The sequence below is a fragment of the Lagopus muta genome, chromosome 4, assembly GCF_023343835.1.
Source record: "Lagopus muta isolate bLagMut1 chromosome 4, bLagMut1 primary, whole genome shotgun sequence".
In the NCBI taxonomy this organism is placed as follows: domain Eukaryota; kingdom Metazoa; phylum Chordata; class Aves; order Galliformes; family Phasianidae; genus Lagopus; species Lagopus muta.
The window spans coordinates 53319494-53336946 of NC_064436.1; the positions used below are offsets into that span (position 1 = coordinate 53319494).

The 17453-nt window shown below is 39.4% G+C and overlaps 1 protein-coding gene across 3 annotated transcripts in view; it reads right to left on the reverse strand.

The window, feature by feature from the left end:
- The window catches only part of STIM2 (stromal interaction molecule 2), a 63782-nt gene that overhangs the window by 45244 nt on the left and 1085 nt on the right, over window positions 1-17453 (reverse strand). Inside the window, exon 1 of one of the 3 annotated variants that reach the window (XM_048941588.1) lies at window positions 8060-8078. The exons of the other annotated variants lie outside the window; for them this stretch is intronic. Within the exon in view, the coding sequence (XP_048797545.1) occupies window positions 8060-8063 (4 nt within the window). The 5' untranslated portion in view covers window positions 8064-8078. Of the gene's footprint in view, window positions 1-8059; window positions 8079-17453 lie in introns of those variants that run through there. 3 annotated transcript variants of the gene reach the window in all.

Here is a 17453-nt window from a genome sequence, read left to right on the forward strand (position 1 = left end):
AGGAGCCACACCTCGAGAGGTTTCAAACAGGAACAAGGAAATCAAGCCAAGCGATCAGCCATGTCCTGCTGCCACCTGTGCAGCTGCAAACTGCCTCAAACCCATCATTTCCATCAGCTTCTTCCTTCCTGATTAAAGCTCTGCTGCCGAGCCACCCCCAGATCCGTTGCACTACCATAAGGCAGAGGGAGAGCAAAATGCAGCACAACCACAGCCTCAGCTATGTCATCGGCTAATTGGGAAAACAATAGAAAACCGATGTTTGAAATGAGTCCTGAGATTGTTTCTACGGGTGCAAACACGTAACTCAGCTCGCACACGCCTCGGGCAGGACTTGCAGAGCAAACAATCGCTTTTAGCACATCACTGAGCCTCTATGGCTACAGCCACCGGTCCGTGGTTTGGCATGCTCAGTTCACAGCCAGGAAAACAGCACCATTTGAACAAGCTACAAAAGTAGCTAGAGCCCCAAACGCTATACTTTGTATCTAGCACAAAAGCAGTTTACAGGATTTTGCACACGCCGCCAGATAGCCGCAGCTACCAACACAAACTGTAATGTATAAGGAGCCAGGAGAAGCATAATGCTTCTTCCCACCATAAACGAGTGTAATACTTAAATACGAATAGAAAACTGATAGCTTGTTACTTTCTACTTTTAATGCAGCCCCTTCCTAAAATAAATTGGGTTGCTACATTTCTTGTTTGTGTCACTCCTCCCCTCCAACCCCCAACACACACAGATATTCCCTCCCTATTTTGCTCATGTTTTTGTTTTTTCCTTTCCAGGTCTCCTCCATGCTCCCCATTTTTCATGTCATAAGCGTCATAAGTGTCACAAGTGTCATAAAGCTTCCCCTTTTATTCCAGTTTCTAATCAATTTCTATCTGTGAAAGGGGATAATTAGGATTCACTATCAGCTAGTTTGGATACACTGACAAAGTGAATATTCTTACTACATCTTTAAGAAAAAGCCGTGCCCATTTTGTATGTCACATTATAGTGACACATTAATCCTAATATTTCATAATAAATAACCTGCTATTCTCATCCCCTTCTACTAAAAAAAAATAAAATAAAATCAAGTTCCTCACCTTCTAGGGGTTTTTCTTTGTCTTAAAGCAGTGACAGCAACATCTTCATCCTTCCCATTGCCTCTCACTGTTTCAGTGGCTCATTCTGGTCACAGAAAATCACAGTAACACCAAGGTTGGAAAAGACCTACAAGACCATCCAGTACAACCATCCACCTATCCTATCACCAATAGGTCTCACTGGTCATTTTTTTATTTCATCAACAATGGCAGATATGCATAACTAGATAACATTTATTTTTTTTTTCACTAAACCAGCCAAAGTAATTTTTGCACAAGTGTTCACATGCTCCTCCAAATGCAGTTAGAAAATGAAATTTCTAAAATCTATTTGTTCAAATAGGATATTGCAGAGGAATTGTTTAGTTAGAACTATCAAGCTTCACATCTTCTGAGCTTCAATCAAAGCTCTTATGGTCATAAATCCACAACTGTTCACTCCTCCCTTGCCACTTCAGGTCTTAAGCTTTCAAAAAAGCTGATTTCCAGGCAGGCTGGATTAACTAAAAAAAGACAAATCTCAATGTACAAAGATGATTTCCACTCACTGTGAAAGATGATCACTTAAGTCAGCATAAGCAAGCCAGGAACATCTTTATTCCATGAGCAGAGAATAGTAGTGCTGAAAAGACTAAGTAATGCCTTCATATATGTCTCACTGTAACATGGAAGTAGTTCATCTGTTTTAGAAGTGCTGTACCTGAACTAAAAAGCCCTACCTCCCAAGCTTTCCAGAGCAGGCTGCTAGGACTGCCTGGTGCTATGCAGTCCCACTAGAGTTCACACCAGCTCAAGGGTCTCAGCAAAGCATTCCCTCAAACAATGAAATTCACTCCATCACGCACCTATTTTTCACTCAAAAGCACTGGCTGTGTTCCCCCATTCTAAATCAAGACTTCTGGGTAAAGATGTTAGATGCAAATTTGTTAGAAGGCAAATGCATGCAGAAATCACCACTTAAGTGTATCATACCCAGAACTTTTTTTTCACTAAACTAAATCATACTGGGAAAAAGAAAAAAGCCTGCAAGCGTCTCAGTATCCTTAGTTGTTCTTTGCAAGAACAGAATTTAGCTCTCACATGAAAATGTGTTTATTTTCTTCCCTTTTTTTTTTTTTTTTTTTTAATGGAGTCTTTCCATTAAGGAACAGAAGAGAACATGATAAAGCTAAAAGAAACAATGTTGTCTTAACTACATGCAGAATTTGAAAAACTAAATCACTAGAACGTAATTCACATTATCAAGTATTTGTGCAAAAATACACACAATATCACAATTTAATCAGTAGAAATCAAGAAAGCTTTCCCATATTTCCATTTGGGCCCACAACTGAGCTTGGCTACAGAGTCAAATTGCTTCCTGATAGCATGTTCTCCATCTGTCTGCTTTCTTAACATCAATTGTTTACCAAATAAGGAATAGCTACGCTTCCTCTTATTATCTTCCTTTTAATCAGTCTCAAAGTACTTGGATTTTTTTCTTCTCTTATCAATAGAATAAGTACTGCGTAAATATGCTCTAGGAAACAACATCTACATCCAGATCTGCCTGGAAAACATTGGCTTTCCTTTTGAAGTTGAAATCAACAGCCAATAAGTGGTACCAGAACCAGGTAAGTTTTTGTACACAGTAGAAGAGACAGCGTAAGTTGTTCAACCAAAGAAATGACAACTGTTCATAGACAGGCTGAAAACACTGCAGACAAATACTGAACACTAGGTATAGAATAAATCTTTTCTACTCAAATGATTTATCAGTTTATACCCAAGACTAAGCTTAAGGCTTTTCTTCTCATCAGTGCTGGAGAGCTGCAAGTTCAATCACAGAACTGAATCCAAGCATAACTATTCTATTATTTCCCTCTGAATTTTGCTATTGATCACATACACCAACAACAAAGCCCACCTACCAGTTCAAGAGGAATCCAAGCCAGAACTGCAGGAAGGGAGATATAGAAGGAAAGGTGCAGAAGTATAAAAGCAACCATTGCTGACTGATCTGCACAGAAAGTCACCTGAGGTAATTATACACATTGGAATCTGCTTTAGCAAAAACTTTCTTACCACAAAGTTTGCTAATTGGTATTAATTAAGTTATTTGCTTAATAAGCAGCTGTTAAATTACTAAATGGAGCAACACTGAGGTAATTATACCTCCTTTATTCAGGTACTCTGCTTGGTTCTACTCATCTCAAAAAAGTATTCCAAACAAAAGAAATTTCCATATGCAAAGAGCACACAAGCAGGGTGATAGAAAAACAGACAAAAATAAATTAGACAATGATTTTATTTTTTTTCTAATTGATATTATTTTGAAAAGCTACTAGTAAAAAAAAATAAAAATTGCTTTTACATGGTGCAATGCTCATTTATGAATTATATTGAAGATCATATCCAAAACATGAAACGTTTTCCAAAGGGAGATGAACATCACACAAATATGCTTATTACAGGTAAGAAAAAAAACAAGGTGCCTGCTGCAAGTCTTCACACTTTAGGACATAAAGCAGCCCATAAATACCTTTTTCTTCGGAGGAGTCTTCCTGAATCACTATGCTGAAGTCACGTGCTAAGACAAAATCCTCCTCGAGCCACAGGTAGACAGATAATTTAAGACTTTAGATAAGCTACTTCACTTATTTTGTAAGATAATGAGTATGTTCTTAGATAAGGTTTTAACCTTTTAATCCACTCCTGGATCAGCAACAGCTGGCAGGGGGTAAGAAGGAAGCAGATAATAATGACTATAACCAATATTCATTAAAGAATATTTAGTTTCTCTATCCACTTTCAGCCATCATCTGTCTACTGATGAACATTCAGAAGGCTATGCTAGCAATCCTTCATTATTCTTATTTTCTTCTGATTTTCATTTTACTTCTCATCTCTCCCAAGGGGTTGGGCAAGTGATGCCTGGGTGCTGTATGAAATGTTAAGGCCAATGGAGAAATTAATCTTGAGTCACCTTCCACTGAAAGCTGACTGTTGCTAATGCTAACAACATTACTGTTGTTATGGAACGCTTCTCTCAAGTTACTTACTAGATTCAGTGTACACAAGTACGGTTCTAGCAGTTCAGAGTGGATATTATCATGACATCACAAAGCAAGTCTGTTTACATATATACTGTGTGCCAAAATGAACGCAAAACCCTTCCTGACATGAGGTGACATCAGTTCTAAATACAAAAAAAAAAAAAAGAAAAAAAGAGCAGCACAATTTTCACAAGCAGTCATTAGTCAGGACAACACCACAGAAAGTCAGAGTAAGCTCTGACAATAAGAATGCTTTAATTAACCTAAACAGAGTGGCATCACATTTCTAGATTTCCCAAGTATTCACACTCATAATTAATTCCTAACGTGAACTGCATCACCAACTTATAAACAACACAAAAGCTGATCAGAAATCTACTTGCATTTTTTTTCCCCCCAACTAATTTCACTGGACATTCAACTGAGGCAAGTAACAGATGTGACCAAAAGTAGCATTGAACAGGCATCCAAAGTATTGCTAAAGGAAAACAAAAATAACTTAAGAACTACATGACAGAACAAGTCATTCTGTTTTAGACAAATCACTGCATCTAAATAGTTATTAACCAATCTGCATAGAAGAAAGTCAGCTTGCACATTTCAGGAAGTTGTAATTATATGAAGCACAATCAATTGCACTCAGAAGTACTTTACAGAATTTAAGCATCAACATAGACTTAATGCAACTTGCATTAGTAATATGTAACAGCTAGATGTTCTCTATAAAGAGCTGCACAAGAAAAGCACAGAACACAGGCATTCTGAAGGACTACAAAAGACCCCTAAGTTCAAGGCAACTGTAGCCTTCAAACAAGCAGCATATAAAATGTCATCAATCCTTCTTGAATATTTTAGACTTTCTCCAGCTCTCTGACATCTCTCAAAGACAAGTCTATGCTATCATAAAAGACACTGCCCACAACTCTCATCCTTCCTACGTGAAGTGCCTATGAATACTAATGAATCCCGAAGAGCAACTCCAGTGCTATGGTAGCTTGCAAAGACAGAGTAGGCAGACCAATATTCTCCTTGTGACTAAACCAATCACAGTTGCATGAGTCCGAACAATTGTGGGCGAGAATATCACAATTTCCAATTTAGCACAACATTCTGCTCTGAAGTACAAAGCGTTACTTGAAGTTCCCAGATCCAATCAATGCAGAGGTGGAATTGTTCTCTTTCTTTTATATGTGAGCTTCATTTAGATCTACAGATCTAAAGCATTTTCTGTTAGAGTTCCAGAACCACACGAGCTGATAGCAATGTAGTTGCTACCTCTGGTAAACCTTATAGAATACAGATATTGGCATATACATCTGTAGCACACACAAAAAAAAAAAAGAAAAAATGAGAGGCCTTGCACTGTAATCCAACTGTTCAAATTACGTCTGTAAAACAGTTCAAAAGTTGAAGCGACTTCAAGCATAGATCATCTTATCTAGCACATCATCCACTAGGAAGTCCCAAACCTTCTGAAAGTAATAAATTATGGCTAACGAGGACATGAAAGATGGGGAGAAGGAGTTAACACCACCTCCCCTTCGCTAACACATTAATTATAGCTTCCTAGCTAGTATTACGGATTGACTGAAACCTAATCTTGCAACATTTTAAAGCTAAATGGCAGGAAACAAGACATCAGTGCACTCAAGAAGTGCTATGAATGTAAATATCAAATTAGTATCCAACTTGAGCAGTAGTTAATCATTCTCTGACATTCAAAAATTAAAAACATTGAAGGCAGCTTCCCCCCCTCCTTTTTTTCAAGAAGTGTCTAAGGTTAGATATAAGATTACAGTTTAAGGTCAAATAATGCCCTGAAACAAGTTGGAAGTTCCTCCAAGTCTTAAACATTGCTCCTAGAAAATTTTCTGTATAGAGCTGAGTGCACACTTTCATCCCTCTTTATATCCAACAGGAATCCAACACTGAGTTAGTCAATGGTGTGATTCATACCCAAACAGGGTTTGCTACCTCATAAGAAACTAAGTTTGCTCTCCATGTCTGTTATAGAAGGAGCCTGGATAACTTGGATATCAACACCTCAAGAGGTGTAAAATGAACATAAACTTTAAGGGTAGAATTCAAGTAACAGCACAAGAAAGCACTTCAAGAACGACGGGCCCCTACTTCTACAAATTCAACAGTGCTAAACAACAAATAAAATTAGTAAGCAGGAAACTATGTACAGTAAAGTGTATCCAAGTATATTTTGTCCATCCTGAATGGCCTGAAACACCAGCTCCTATATGCTACAGTACTCTCCAAGTCCAGTACAGCACCACTAGCTCTTGGCATGACCAGCAGCCAGGCAAAGAAGGCAAGGAAAGGGTGGCAGGCCTACTGCTGGAGATACCCAGTGTGCAAAGTACCTGCTGCTAGGTCTGGCTGCTTGCCTCTGCCCCAGACCCTGGACTTCACCAGAAAGCATCCCACATACTTCCAACCCTATCTGGAAGCAACACTAACAGCAAAGCCTTCTGCATGATCTGACAAATGCAAATACTCATTTGCCTACTTCCTCCAACAGAAAAAGCAAGCAGGTAAGAGGTGAAGGAGACCTGAAAGCCACTCTTGGTGTGACGCCGTAACAACAAAACACAATTTCTGATCACAAGAGAATTAATTAGACCTCTATATTTGAATAGAAGTTATCTTTAAAACCTTTCAGGTCAAGAAAAAAATAGCTGAGGTTGATTTCATTATTACAACTATTAATTCAAATGAAGTACAAGCAGAAAATGACTAACAATGAGTAAAAATCAAGGGGTTCTATCTCTTTAACAAACCAACTAATTAGAACTCACCCTTTGAAGCAACATGCATTTATCACAACTCTGAGATAGGCCAAAGAGGAAGTGAGTTTCAAAATATTTCTATGTCAACAAGAAACTTAAGATCATCAGGTAATGCTGTTCACAAGTGAACACATCAGAGCCAAAGGCTCGTTATTCATGCAAGTATGAATTCATTCAAATATGAATAGAGCTATTTAAAATTCTTGGACAAGACATTAGGCAGAGGTAAATATTGCTCTTTTCCTAACACTTAGAACTGCAATACTTCGACAACTTCATTATTAGTATTGGTACCTGTACTCATCATCACTATGAATGTCATAATTCACCTTGTACCACGCTTCCAACTAATGCTTACTTCACATACAAACATTAAGAAAATACCCAATAAATATATTATCTTTTAGGAAACCACAGGACTAACAGCCTTGTATTGTTTAGTTCCAAATGATACAGATTGCTCTATGTATTCAAGTTCTTAAATTCACTACCAAGCCTCACAAAAGGGGCTTGGAAATACCCAGTTGTACAAATGGCAGCCTCCATGGTGATCACAGGATACACACCTACTGTTGATTTCTACAGCAGTTTAGAGTCGATGTTTCTAATTCCCATCTATATACAAGAAGTACCAAAGAACTTCATACATAAAATTGTATTTTCCAAAGTACTGAACATAAAACTTGTTATACAAATCATAATTGGAGCTCTGTCTTGATAACGAAATAAATGCTCCTTCCCTCTATCAAGTCTCTTACTGCACTCCTACTAAACTGACTAGAACTAAGTGCCTCCTTATTGTCACTGAGAGTACAATACAGACTTGGAACAACAAGTTGTATTTTTGTTTCAAACAAACACCATGATTTCATTAATGTCGTGCAATACATCCTTGTTACCAGACAAATTTCACTTCCACTTTCAGTTTTAATGTGCACAGCACAATAAAAAAGGCAATGTGAACTACACACTTTCATGAAATATTTCTGTGAAGTCAGTTTTCAGACCAGAATACACGCCAAGATCAGATGGTGTATAATCAATGAATATAAAGATGTTATAATTATGAAATAAACAATAGAGTTTGGCAAAGCAGATTATGATAAAAAAATAATAGGATAGAAAGCTTACCCATGTCCTGGGCTCGCTTATGAAACTCCAGCAGAGTGGATCTCCAGAAGAGATCCTTCCCCACTGGCAGTCAGCTCTTAAAAGGGTCTAGGAGAGGTGCAGCCAGGCTCCACCCCTTCCGGCAGCACAGGTGAATTGCCTTTACCTGTGCTCCCAGGGCTGCCTCATTGCTCACCTCAGGAGACCAGAGGTTCAGGCCATGACTCAGCAGTTCCCATACAGATGGTTTAATTGCTTCTTGTACAATTGTGAATGTTCTAAATGAAATTATTTTCATTCTCATTAGCTTCTGAAACCTTTTCGGAGGGGGGGGAGAGGGGGGAAGGACAAGAAACCACAAGATGTGCAAAGTTGTCATTCCTCAACATCCTGCAAATAAGAGTGGCTGGGGGACATTTTAAAAATATAGAAAGCAATTATTTAAGTTACAAGACAGTGACTGTCTTGTACTTTGGCTTCTGCAAGCATGTTAATCTGCTGCTGACAGCTTTTTGGACATAGGAAATTATGAACAATAAAGAAAATAAAAAAGAAAAAGTCACTGTAATTCTATTATCCTCCAGCTGAAAAGAAAATTCAGCTTTAACATACCACTTAGGAGACCACAAACCAATACAAATCAATGGAAGAAAAACAGTTGAATAAAATTAATTTACCAAGTCAGTGCCAGCAAAAATTCCATAAGACAATAGCCTCCACTTCAGAACATCTCTCCAAAAATTTACCACATGAATTATGACACAACATATAACATTATGATATTCTACTTTGAGCATTTTAACCTTATACTTTCTATGTTAGCAATCACTTTAAGCATTTGCATAAAGCAAAAAAATGAAATGCCAATGGAAAACAGCAAGCATTTGCCAAACTGTTTCATCTCAAATAACATAGCCACAATGCATTTCCTAGTTTAATTCCAGCTCTTCAGAGAGCACACCTCTGCTCCCCTTCATCCCTGCCAAAAAAAGCGTGGGGCAGGTGGGATGTCTATTTCGAACCTAATTTTCAATGAATGCCCCAAGTCTTTTATCATGAGAGTAACTACCATCTAACTACCTACAGTTGCCTCTTACGATTACAGACAGGTCCATTACATCTTCAGCTACAGCTCTTAAGACTTGAAACCCACTGGCTTCTGTAGTGCCCATCCTCCAGCCACTTAGCCTTTATCACCATGCAACCTTCCTTCCTTTGCTGCCACAGCTCTCGTTCATTTGACCTTCACTTCAACAGTTTCAGCAATTATTCCAGCAGAAGATGTCAGTTTACTCAATGGAAGTCACTCGGAATGAGGAGCACAGGCTGGAGGCCTAACACATATTGGCTCAGGCTCCCAAGGAAGTATGGCTACAGGCAGGCTTTTTAAAACCAGAGAAACCTGACGCCTCTTCATACAAAAAAAACATACACACAAGAACTCTGGTGAGCTTTATCCAGACCTTTTCTAGTTTTACATACCCTTTCACAAGTAATAATGCTATATCTACTATTTTCCTTTCTTTGTAATTTGCATTATTTCTTTCTGACCAACAAACAGGCTTTTTCCATAGAACAATCCACAATTACTCTCAAAATCAAAATTATAACAGCTTATAAGAGATCCAGTTACCAAGTTAAATGCAATTCAAGTTTTTACTTTAGGGCACGAAAGTATCCAGTTGAGTAAGTTCCCCCCTCCTTTTTTCCCCCATTCCCAAGTTTTTTGTTGGCTTTCGTTTGTTTCCCACCCCCTGCACATCAGACACAATCTCACATCTCATCATCCCAACATGCAGCCATCAATTAATACCTTCAGAGATCCACATGCACAACAGCAGTTTATGCCGGGTCCCCCTTCATCATTCTGCTGCATACCCAACTTCCACTCACCTCTGAGCTGGTGTTCCATTTATTATCTACTGCTTTGAAGTTGCATCATTTTCATTCCCATTAAAGCTAACATTTTACCTACAAATGCATATCACACTTAGAGGAGATTCCAATTTTTATTGATCTCATCACAGTCAAAGTTGTGTACAGCACTTCCATTTTACTGAAATAGGAAGTCTTACTATTTTACAACATCAAGAAAGTTAGTCTTGCCTATTGTTCAGAGGATGCTAGAAATAGGCAAACAAAGCAGCATAAAACAGCATCTAAGTGCTTTGAGGACAAAAAAAGATACTCCACAGATGCATAGTTTCTTTTAGGAAAGATGCTTATTAAATAAAGGAAACAAACCAGTTCTACTTGGATTCATTATGAGAAATACTAGAAGTGGCAAACCAAATGCATTTAGAGTTCAGACTGTATTTCTTCTTTTAAGTTGCTAAATACCTACAGCTCAGTCAGAATGGGCAATGTCTTCATTATCCAGTATTTACAGAATCACATTTCATTAGTTTTGCCTTATGCAACTAAGTAGTTAGGCCAAGCATGTGATTTTGGTTTTGAGCAATGAGCTCTCTCATACAAACAACTGGTAAAAACTGAGTGAACTCCTGAAAGAAAGGCTTAATTCCAAAACAGAAAACATAGCACACACAGGCTTCTACTATTGGACAGCAATACTTTCTGCCAAGGCTGCTACCTTCTCACAGATGCTCTTGTGCAGCAGTGCAGTGAACTGAAGTGAGGACCTGATCCTACTGGGGGGAAAGAAAAAGCACCAATCTCCCATGCAGTCCATTCAAAAAACTAGCTCACCTCCAGCCACAGTAACATTAGGGAAGAGGTCAGGACAGATACAATAGGCAGGGAAGAAGAGAGAGCAACAAGCAAAGGAACAAGCAAGAGTAGGTACTGAAGTCAGTTTAAATCAATAAAAAGCGACAGTCTTTCACAGCGACAGTCACTGCCTGCAACACAACCAAGGAAAGTCCAATTACAGGGACTACGTTCCTAAGACCAAAACAGACATTTCAGATGCAGCGCTAGATTGCAATCCCAGAGAATGCAGAGCGCAGCTTCATACATTTAAACTCAAAGGATTCCTCTAATAGTCTCATTCAGTTGTTACAGCAAGATCTACAATACCCTCCCTATAAGTACCCCAACAGCGTTTTGGGAGATGTAGACAAGGAACATGGAACAGATAGAAGAAACTGAAACAAACAATGCTCTCAAAAGAGTACTGATAAAGTCTCTCTCTCTTTCAAAAAAAGATTGGGAAGACAGTTGCCTCAGTGTATTCCACTTGCACCTAAAAAAAAAAAAAAAAAAACACACAGAAGGATATTTTTCCTTCATGTCAGGTGGTATATTACTAGAGCTACACAATACTACATAGTCTAATTTTTGTATTCAGCAAAACAGTAAGCCATACTTAGAACTAAAAAGGCAAACTTTCATTTTCATATCAAAAACATTTAAATCTAGGCAATGAAAAAAGTCAAAAGTATTATTCTTACAGGCATATGATGTTACAGTAAGGGGTGATCGTGCAACCTTCTATATATAGCAATCTAGAATTGAAACCACACTAGAAGGAAGTCTCCCACTCAGAGTGATTAGCTTTGTTTCAAAATCACAGACCACATGGCTTGGGTGGTTTTGTTTACTTCTTAACAATATCATATGCCTTGCTTGCTGTTCTTCAAATACTAGAAGGCATTTCAAATTCAGATAAAGCAAACCAACCTTGTCATTCTCAGACTAAGTGTGGAGAAACAATATAAAATATTTGTATATGCTTTAGGTTAGGCACACAACTTGAAAATCCACTTGCTTACTGAAGCTTGGAAGGGTGTCCATGAGAGGAATAAGTTTCAAGTAAAATCCTATGGTTGAGACAAAGCATCAAAATATAGACAAAAGTTACTTAGAGAATTTCCTAGTGAAGCTCACTGAATATATTTCAACATGCAAACAGATGGCAGTATAAATATAAAGCATTTACTGAGCCATTCCCTGCTTCATAAAGCGCTTCAGATGCAGAAAAAAAAAAAAAAAACAACGAGATGTTAGCAAGTTATTGATGACAAATCTCAATGGCAGTCAGGCTACTGGAGTTATTAATATTAAGATTAAAATAATGTTGGTGTTAAAATTCTCTTTCTGAATAGCATATTTGTCTTGCATAGAATTCTTGATTTTAACTAATCTGATGCAACAGAAGATCAGTTTCTTTTCAGCGTAGCATTCTTGAATGAGTGGAATCCTTTCCAGCTAACAGACTCTTCTCTGCTTGAAACCACAAAGCAAAAAGGAGAATTCACACCACACCTCATTGTACGGAAAACTTACTGTTTTAAGCAAAAACTATCCCAAATATAGAAACCTAAACTGCCTTCACCAGGCTTTTATTCAGTAAGAAATAATATTTGAATTAATACATTACTGAAGTTTGTGTTCACTCTTATACGTGGCTTTAAATTGTTGCATATTGTTCACTCTTATACGTGGCTTTAAATTGTTGCATATAAACCTCTGTTTGCTTCTGATCTCAGTTTTAGAAGCAGAGCACATGACAGTTTCTTACAGAAGAATAAATAGCCACAAAGAAAACAAATCAAGTACTAAAATTTTAACTGGAGACAGCAGCAGAGGGCTGGGCTGCCGTCAGTTCTGAGGTGCTTCATAACACAGAAGCAGCAGGAGGAAACAGAACGTGGGGCCTAGAGGAAAGGGATCAAAGTTATCTTCCCTATAAATTTTGGTACCGCACAAGCTCAAGTTTCGTGCAGTGCCCTGCACCTCAACATCCGCTTCAGGTCAACTGAATTCCTGCAGTGCTGCTCGCTGTTTGCAATGCAAGCTACAGCAATGCCACTCCCCTCCAGCACTACACCCAGGAAGTCCCAAAGAAGCAAAGATTCACCTGTAGCAGCACCGGGGGTCTGCATGCAGGAGACATTCCCTCATGAGCTATATAACTCATAACACAAGGCTAAGATGTAAAAAGCAAGGCCAGTGGTTCTCACCGGCCAGGTAAAATTCTGTTGAGCCAACAATTCCATTAATGAGTTTTTTGTTTTTCATTTTTAACCAATCTGCCCGGCACATTATTTTTCATTTCCAAAGCAAATTTAGGCAAAACTCTGGAATACTATTGATGATACGGAATTAAATGTTCCTCTAACAAACCCCTGATAAATACTGTGTTTTTGTGATTGGAAGGAAAATGAGGAAGGTCCAAAAAGAGGGAAAAAAAGCATTAAAGATAGCAACAAACAGTCCTCAGTCAAGTGTGCAGCGCTCACTGAAATCAAGCAAACAAACACAATTTGTGTAGCACCCAGGCAATGAGTGCATTCCATTTATGCCGATTCTAAAGGAGAACTCTGCATTCTTGTTGTATTCACCTCCTCCCTCTCAGAGATGCAAAGATAGTTTCCGTGGCAACAGGAAAGCCTTCACAGCATCCAGAGGCAGTAGAAAAGCAACTTAAGTAATGACTGGGAACTCACCTATGTTTTGAAGATGTATAGGTGCTCATTTTATAACACCACACAGTGATTATTTACCCTCATCACAAACCCTATGTGGTCAAGATAAACATCTGAAATTCCTGCATTTTAAAGAGCATTTAACAGGTGCGATGCAGTAGACTAATCCCAATGAAGACTGCTCATACACCAAAGTTTCCACACCAAGTCCCATTACATAGCACGTCTCTCACATAAAAGATTTCTCACTTCTCTGGACTTCTAGAAAATGCATTCAAACCCACAGAACTCTGAAGGCTGTGATTCTCCTAGCCTTTCCACAGCACTGCAGCTCTTTACAACATGATCCTCCACATAGAGCTGACAGACAAGAGATATTGAATTTTAAAGGACGTACAAAGTACAGCATGCAAACTAAAATCAATTACATATCACAGAATTGTAAGGGCTGAAAGGAACCTCCAGAGATCATTGAGTCCAACCTCCCTGCCAAAGCAGGTTCCCTACACCAGGTCACACAAGTGACACACACAGCCTCCCTGGGCAGCCTGTTCCAGTGCTCCGTCACTCTCACTGTAAAGAAGCTCTTGCGCACATTTGCGCGGAACTTCCTATGCTGCAGTTTCTGGCCGTTTCCCCTTGTCCTGTCTCAACACAGCTGAAAAAGAGTCCATCCTCGCCATTCTGCCCCCCACACCTTAGATACTTACAGACCTGGATCAGGTCCCCTCTCAGTCTTCTTTTCTCAAGGCTAAACAGACCCAGTTCACTCAACTTTTCTTCATAGGGGAGATGCTCCAGGCCCTTCACTATCTTTGTGGCCCTCCGCTGGACTCTCCAAGAGATTCCTGTCTTTTTCGTACTGGGGAGCCCAGAACTGGACACAGTATTCAAACTGCTTACTTCATATAAACTTTTAAAAAAGGGAACTACATTTTTCAGTGTTTTCCATAGCAATAGCGTCACTGTGGGAAATCTTAACACTGCAGTTTGCCTCTGCCATTGGGTCCGGTTGCCATCCTTTGACAGATGCAAGGCAGCTCAACGCAGTTTGGATAGATCTTTATCACCGAGGTTAGCTAGAAGAAAATGAGTCATGCCTGGGTTGCGTAGGAGTAGCTAGCCTGAGCCTGGTAGGAGGTCCCCAGAAAAGCAGAGATTTCTTCAGAAAGCTTACAGCTGAAATAGCAACTCAAAAACCTGCTGATGGAGCAGTGATACAGAGTTAAATAACTGTAGATAAGTGCTCTGCGATGCAGTCAGTAACCACCAGCTTGAGGTCGGCATCATTAGTGGACAATGGACTCCAATTTCTGTCCTCTCAATAGAAACCACAGGACCAGATCGTTAAGGGCTTAACTACAAACATAAAATAGAAGTAACAGAAAAGAACAGGCTTGGGATACTCAGTTTTTGTCACTAGAAACAGCAATCATCCTTAAAAAGCAGCCTGCTGCTGAGGAAGTGACAGATCTCACAGTTCCATTTTGTAAGACCAGGACATGCCGAAAGACTCAAAGATCACTTTGTTACATGATCAAAACCACCACACTCTGTACTCCTCCACCATATGAAGCCTCACACACAACCACACCAAGTTCCTAGGGGATTACTCCAGCTAAAGAAAGGTCACTGCAGCAGTCCCACAGTTACCTCAGGATGCACATACACGGACAGTATGGCTCGTCTAATGACTCACTGCCCTTCTTCCCTCTGCTGACCCACCCGCACAGCCATGCCCCCTGCACTGCTGCTAGCCCTTAGAACGTACCACGAAAGAGTCCAATAAGAAATCCACTGGTTTCTGTTGCCTGCATTTCCTTCCACATTCCTTCAAGCTAACACAGCAGCAGTCATCGCCACACTGAGGAGGGAAGGGGCAAAAGGGATATGCAGCAGAAAGGGAGCAGGGCCTCTCGCTCCTTGCCAGCTCTAAGCACTGGGATGAGCATGCCTGCTCAGGATTATTTATCATGCAACACACAAATCTTTCAGTAACTTTCAGAAAAGTGGCTAATAATGCTGCTCAATATTGCAGAGCAATTTAAAGTCAGTAAATAAACAGAATGTGAAAATCCAAGGTTATCTTCAGGACTAGAACAGGTGATCCCTTCACTTTCTACCATACTGTAAACAAGCAGTCTCAGAACAAACATACGATGCCTCTCAGTACTCCATTTAGTGCAAAAAGACTTACAGATCTGATTTTCTTAACTATGACTTGAAATGTAAACGACAGCTGTATATATGTTACAAATTGCCATTTAAAAAGGAAGCATACAAGAGACAACAATAATGATACAAATTAAGTCTTTGAATACCTAAAAGTATAACTGTTTCCTGGCCATAAAATCAGTTGCATTCTTCTCTGTCATATGTCACTATATCTCTAGATTAACTTTGCCAGTTTCTCCTCTAACCCAGCAAAAACTTTCAGTGACAGGAATTGGTTACACTATTTATGCAATTTAAATGCTATTGGTAAAAGCTTCCCAGATGATACTAAACCTAGATCTCCCCCACTACAACTCACTTCCTCTTAACCTACCTCTTAGCCACAGAGCAGATGGAAAAAGTTGTGGTTTTTTGATCAATACCCTCGTGTGAACTATTTCTTACCTATTTAGTGACACAATCCTCCCACAGCCTTTTCCACCACCCAAACACAGCAGCACATCAGTCAAATCCTGAGCCTCTCAGTCCGTGGTACTACTTTCCTCTGTCCTTGTTGGCTTGTTTAATACTCAAGACTAGACACAGAAGAGCAATGAAGAACAATGAAATGTTTCAGCTTTTAAAGAGTTTTCTGCAATTCAAACTGGATTAACATATCCCAGGACAGCATTTGCTCCTGCCAGCTGCATTATGTTGTTTCTTCAGTTCACAACTATAATTCTGGATTTTTTCCTACAGCTGCACTGACTGTACACCTACACCTTATCTGAGCACCTGATAGACTCCCCCTAGCTTAACATTACATACTTCATTAACTTTTCCTCTGGATTTTACCTCTTAGGATGAAAATCAAATTCTATGTGCTTATCTAAATGACTGCTTGCATCGCTCCTAACTTGCTCTCACGTCTGTATGTCCTTTCCTTAGAAGATTAAAGCTATAACTATTATAATCACTCCCTGTACAGTCACAGGATTCTCCCACAACCTTCAGGAGTTCCTCCGGCACTGCAAAGAGCAGCTGGCAGTTGTTTGGGTCCAGCATCAGAGGCAAACACCTCAAGCTATCAGCCATACACTGAACCTGCAAGCAATGAACACTGTTAAAAGTCTCTCCAAGATTTAAACTGATTCTAAGATGGCTTTTAAGCACATATGTTCACAGAATTACAGAACGGCCAGGGTTGGAGAGGACCTCAAGGATCTCCAAGCTCCAATCTCCCTGCCACATGCAGGGCCACCAACCTCCCCCCATTTAATACTAAACCAGGCTGCCCATGGCCCCATCCAGTCTGGCTTTGAACACCTCCAAGGATGATGCATCCACAACCTTTCCAGGCAGCCTATTCCAGCAACTCACCACTCTCTCTGTAAAGAAAGTATGTTTTCCAGATCAAACTGTTACATAAATAACACAACAAACTGACTCCTAAAGTGTTAGATCCCACATATTTATTTTCTCCCTGGATACACCGCTGGTGGAGACACCACAGCATTTGAATAGCTTCTCACTGATTTTACAGTCCAAAGTACACCAAAAAAAAAAAAAAAAAAAGACTTTTCTCCACCCAAACTGACACTTTTGATTGATTGAGCATGAAGTGTAGACAGCATCAGCACTATGTATAGCAAGAACTGCTTAATACCACCTACAATCTGGCTAATCACGTTTTGGGGGAAAAAAAAAAAAGCTGTTCCAACACAGCATATTCACAACACCCCTAGAAGAAATGGTTCCTGTCTCTTAGACTGCAGATGTTTGCACTTCCTTAGTTTGCACAGCAAGCCAACAGAACAGACATCTTCAAGTTCAGAAGTGCCCTGTCCTCCAAGCAGACCACTGGTGTACCA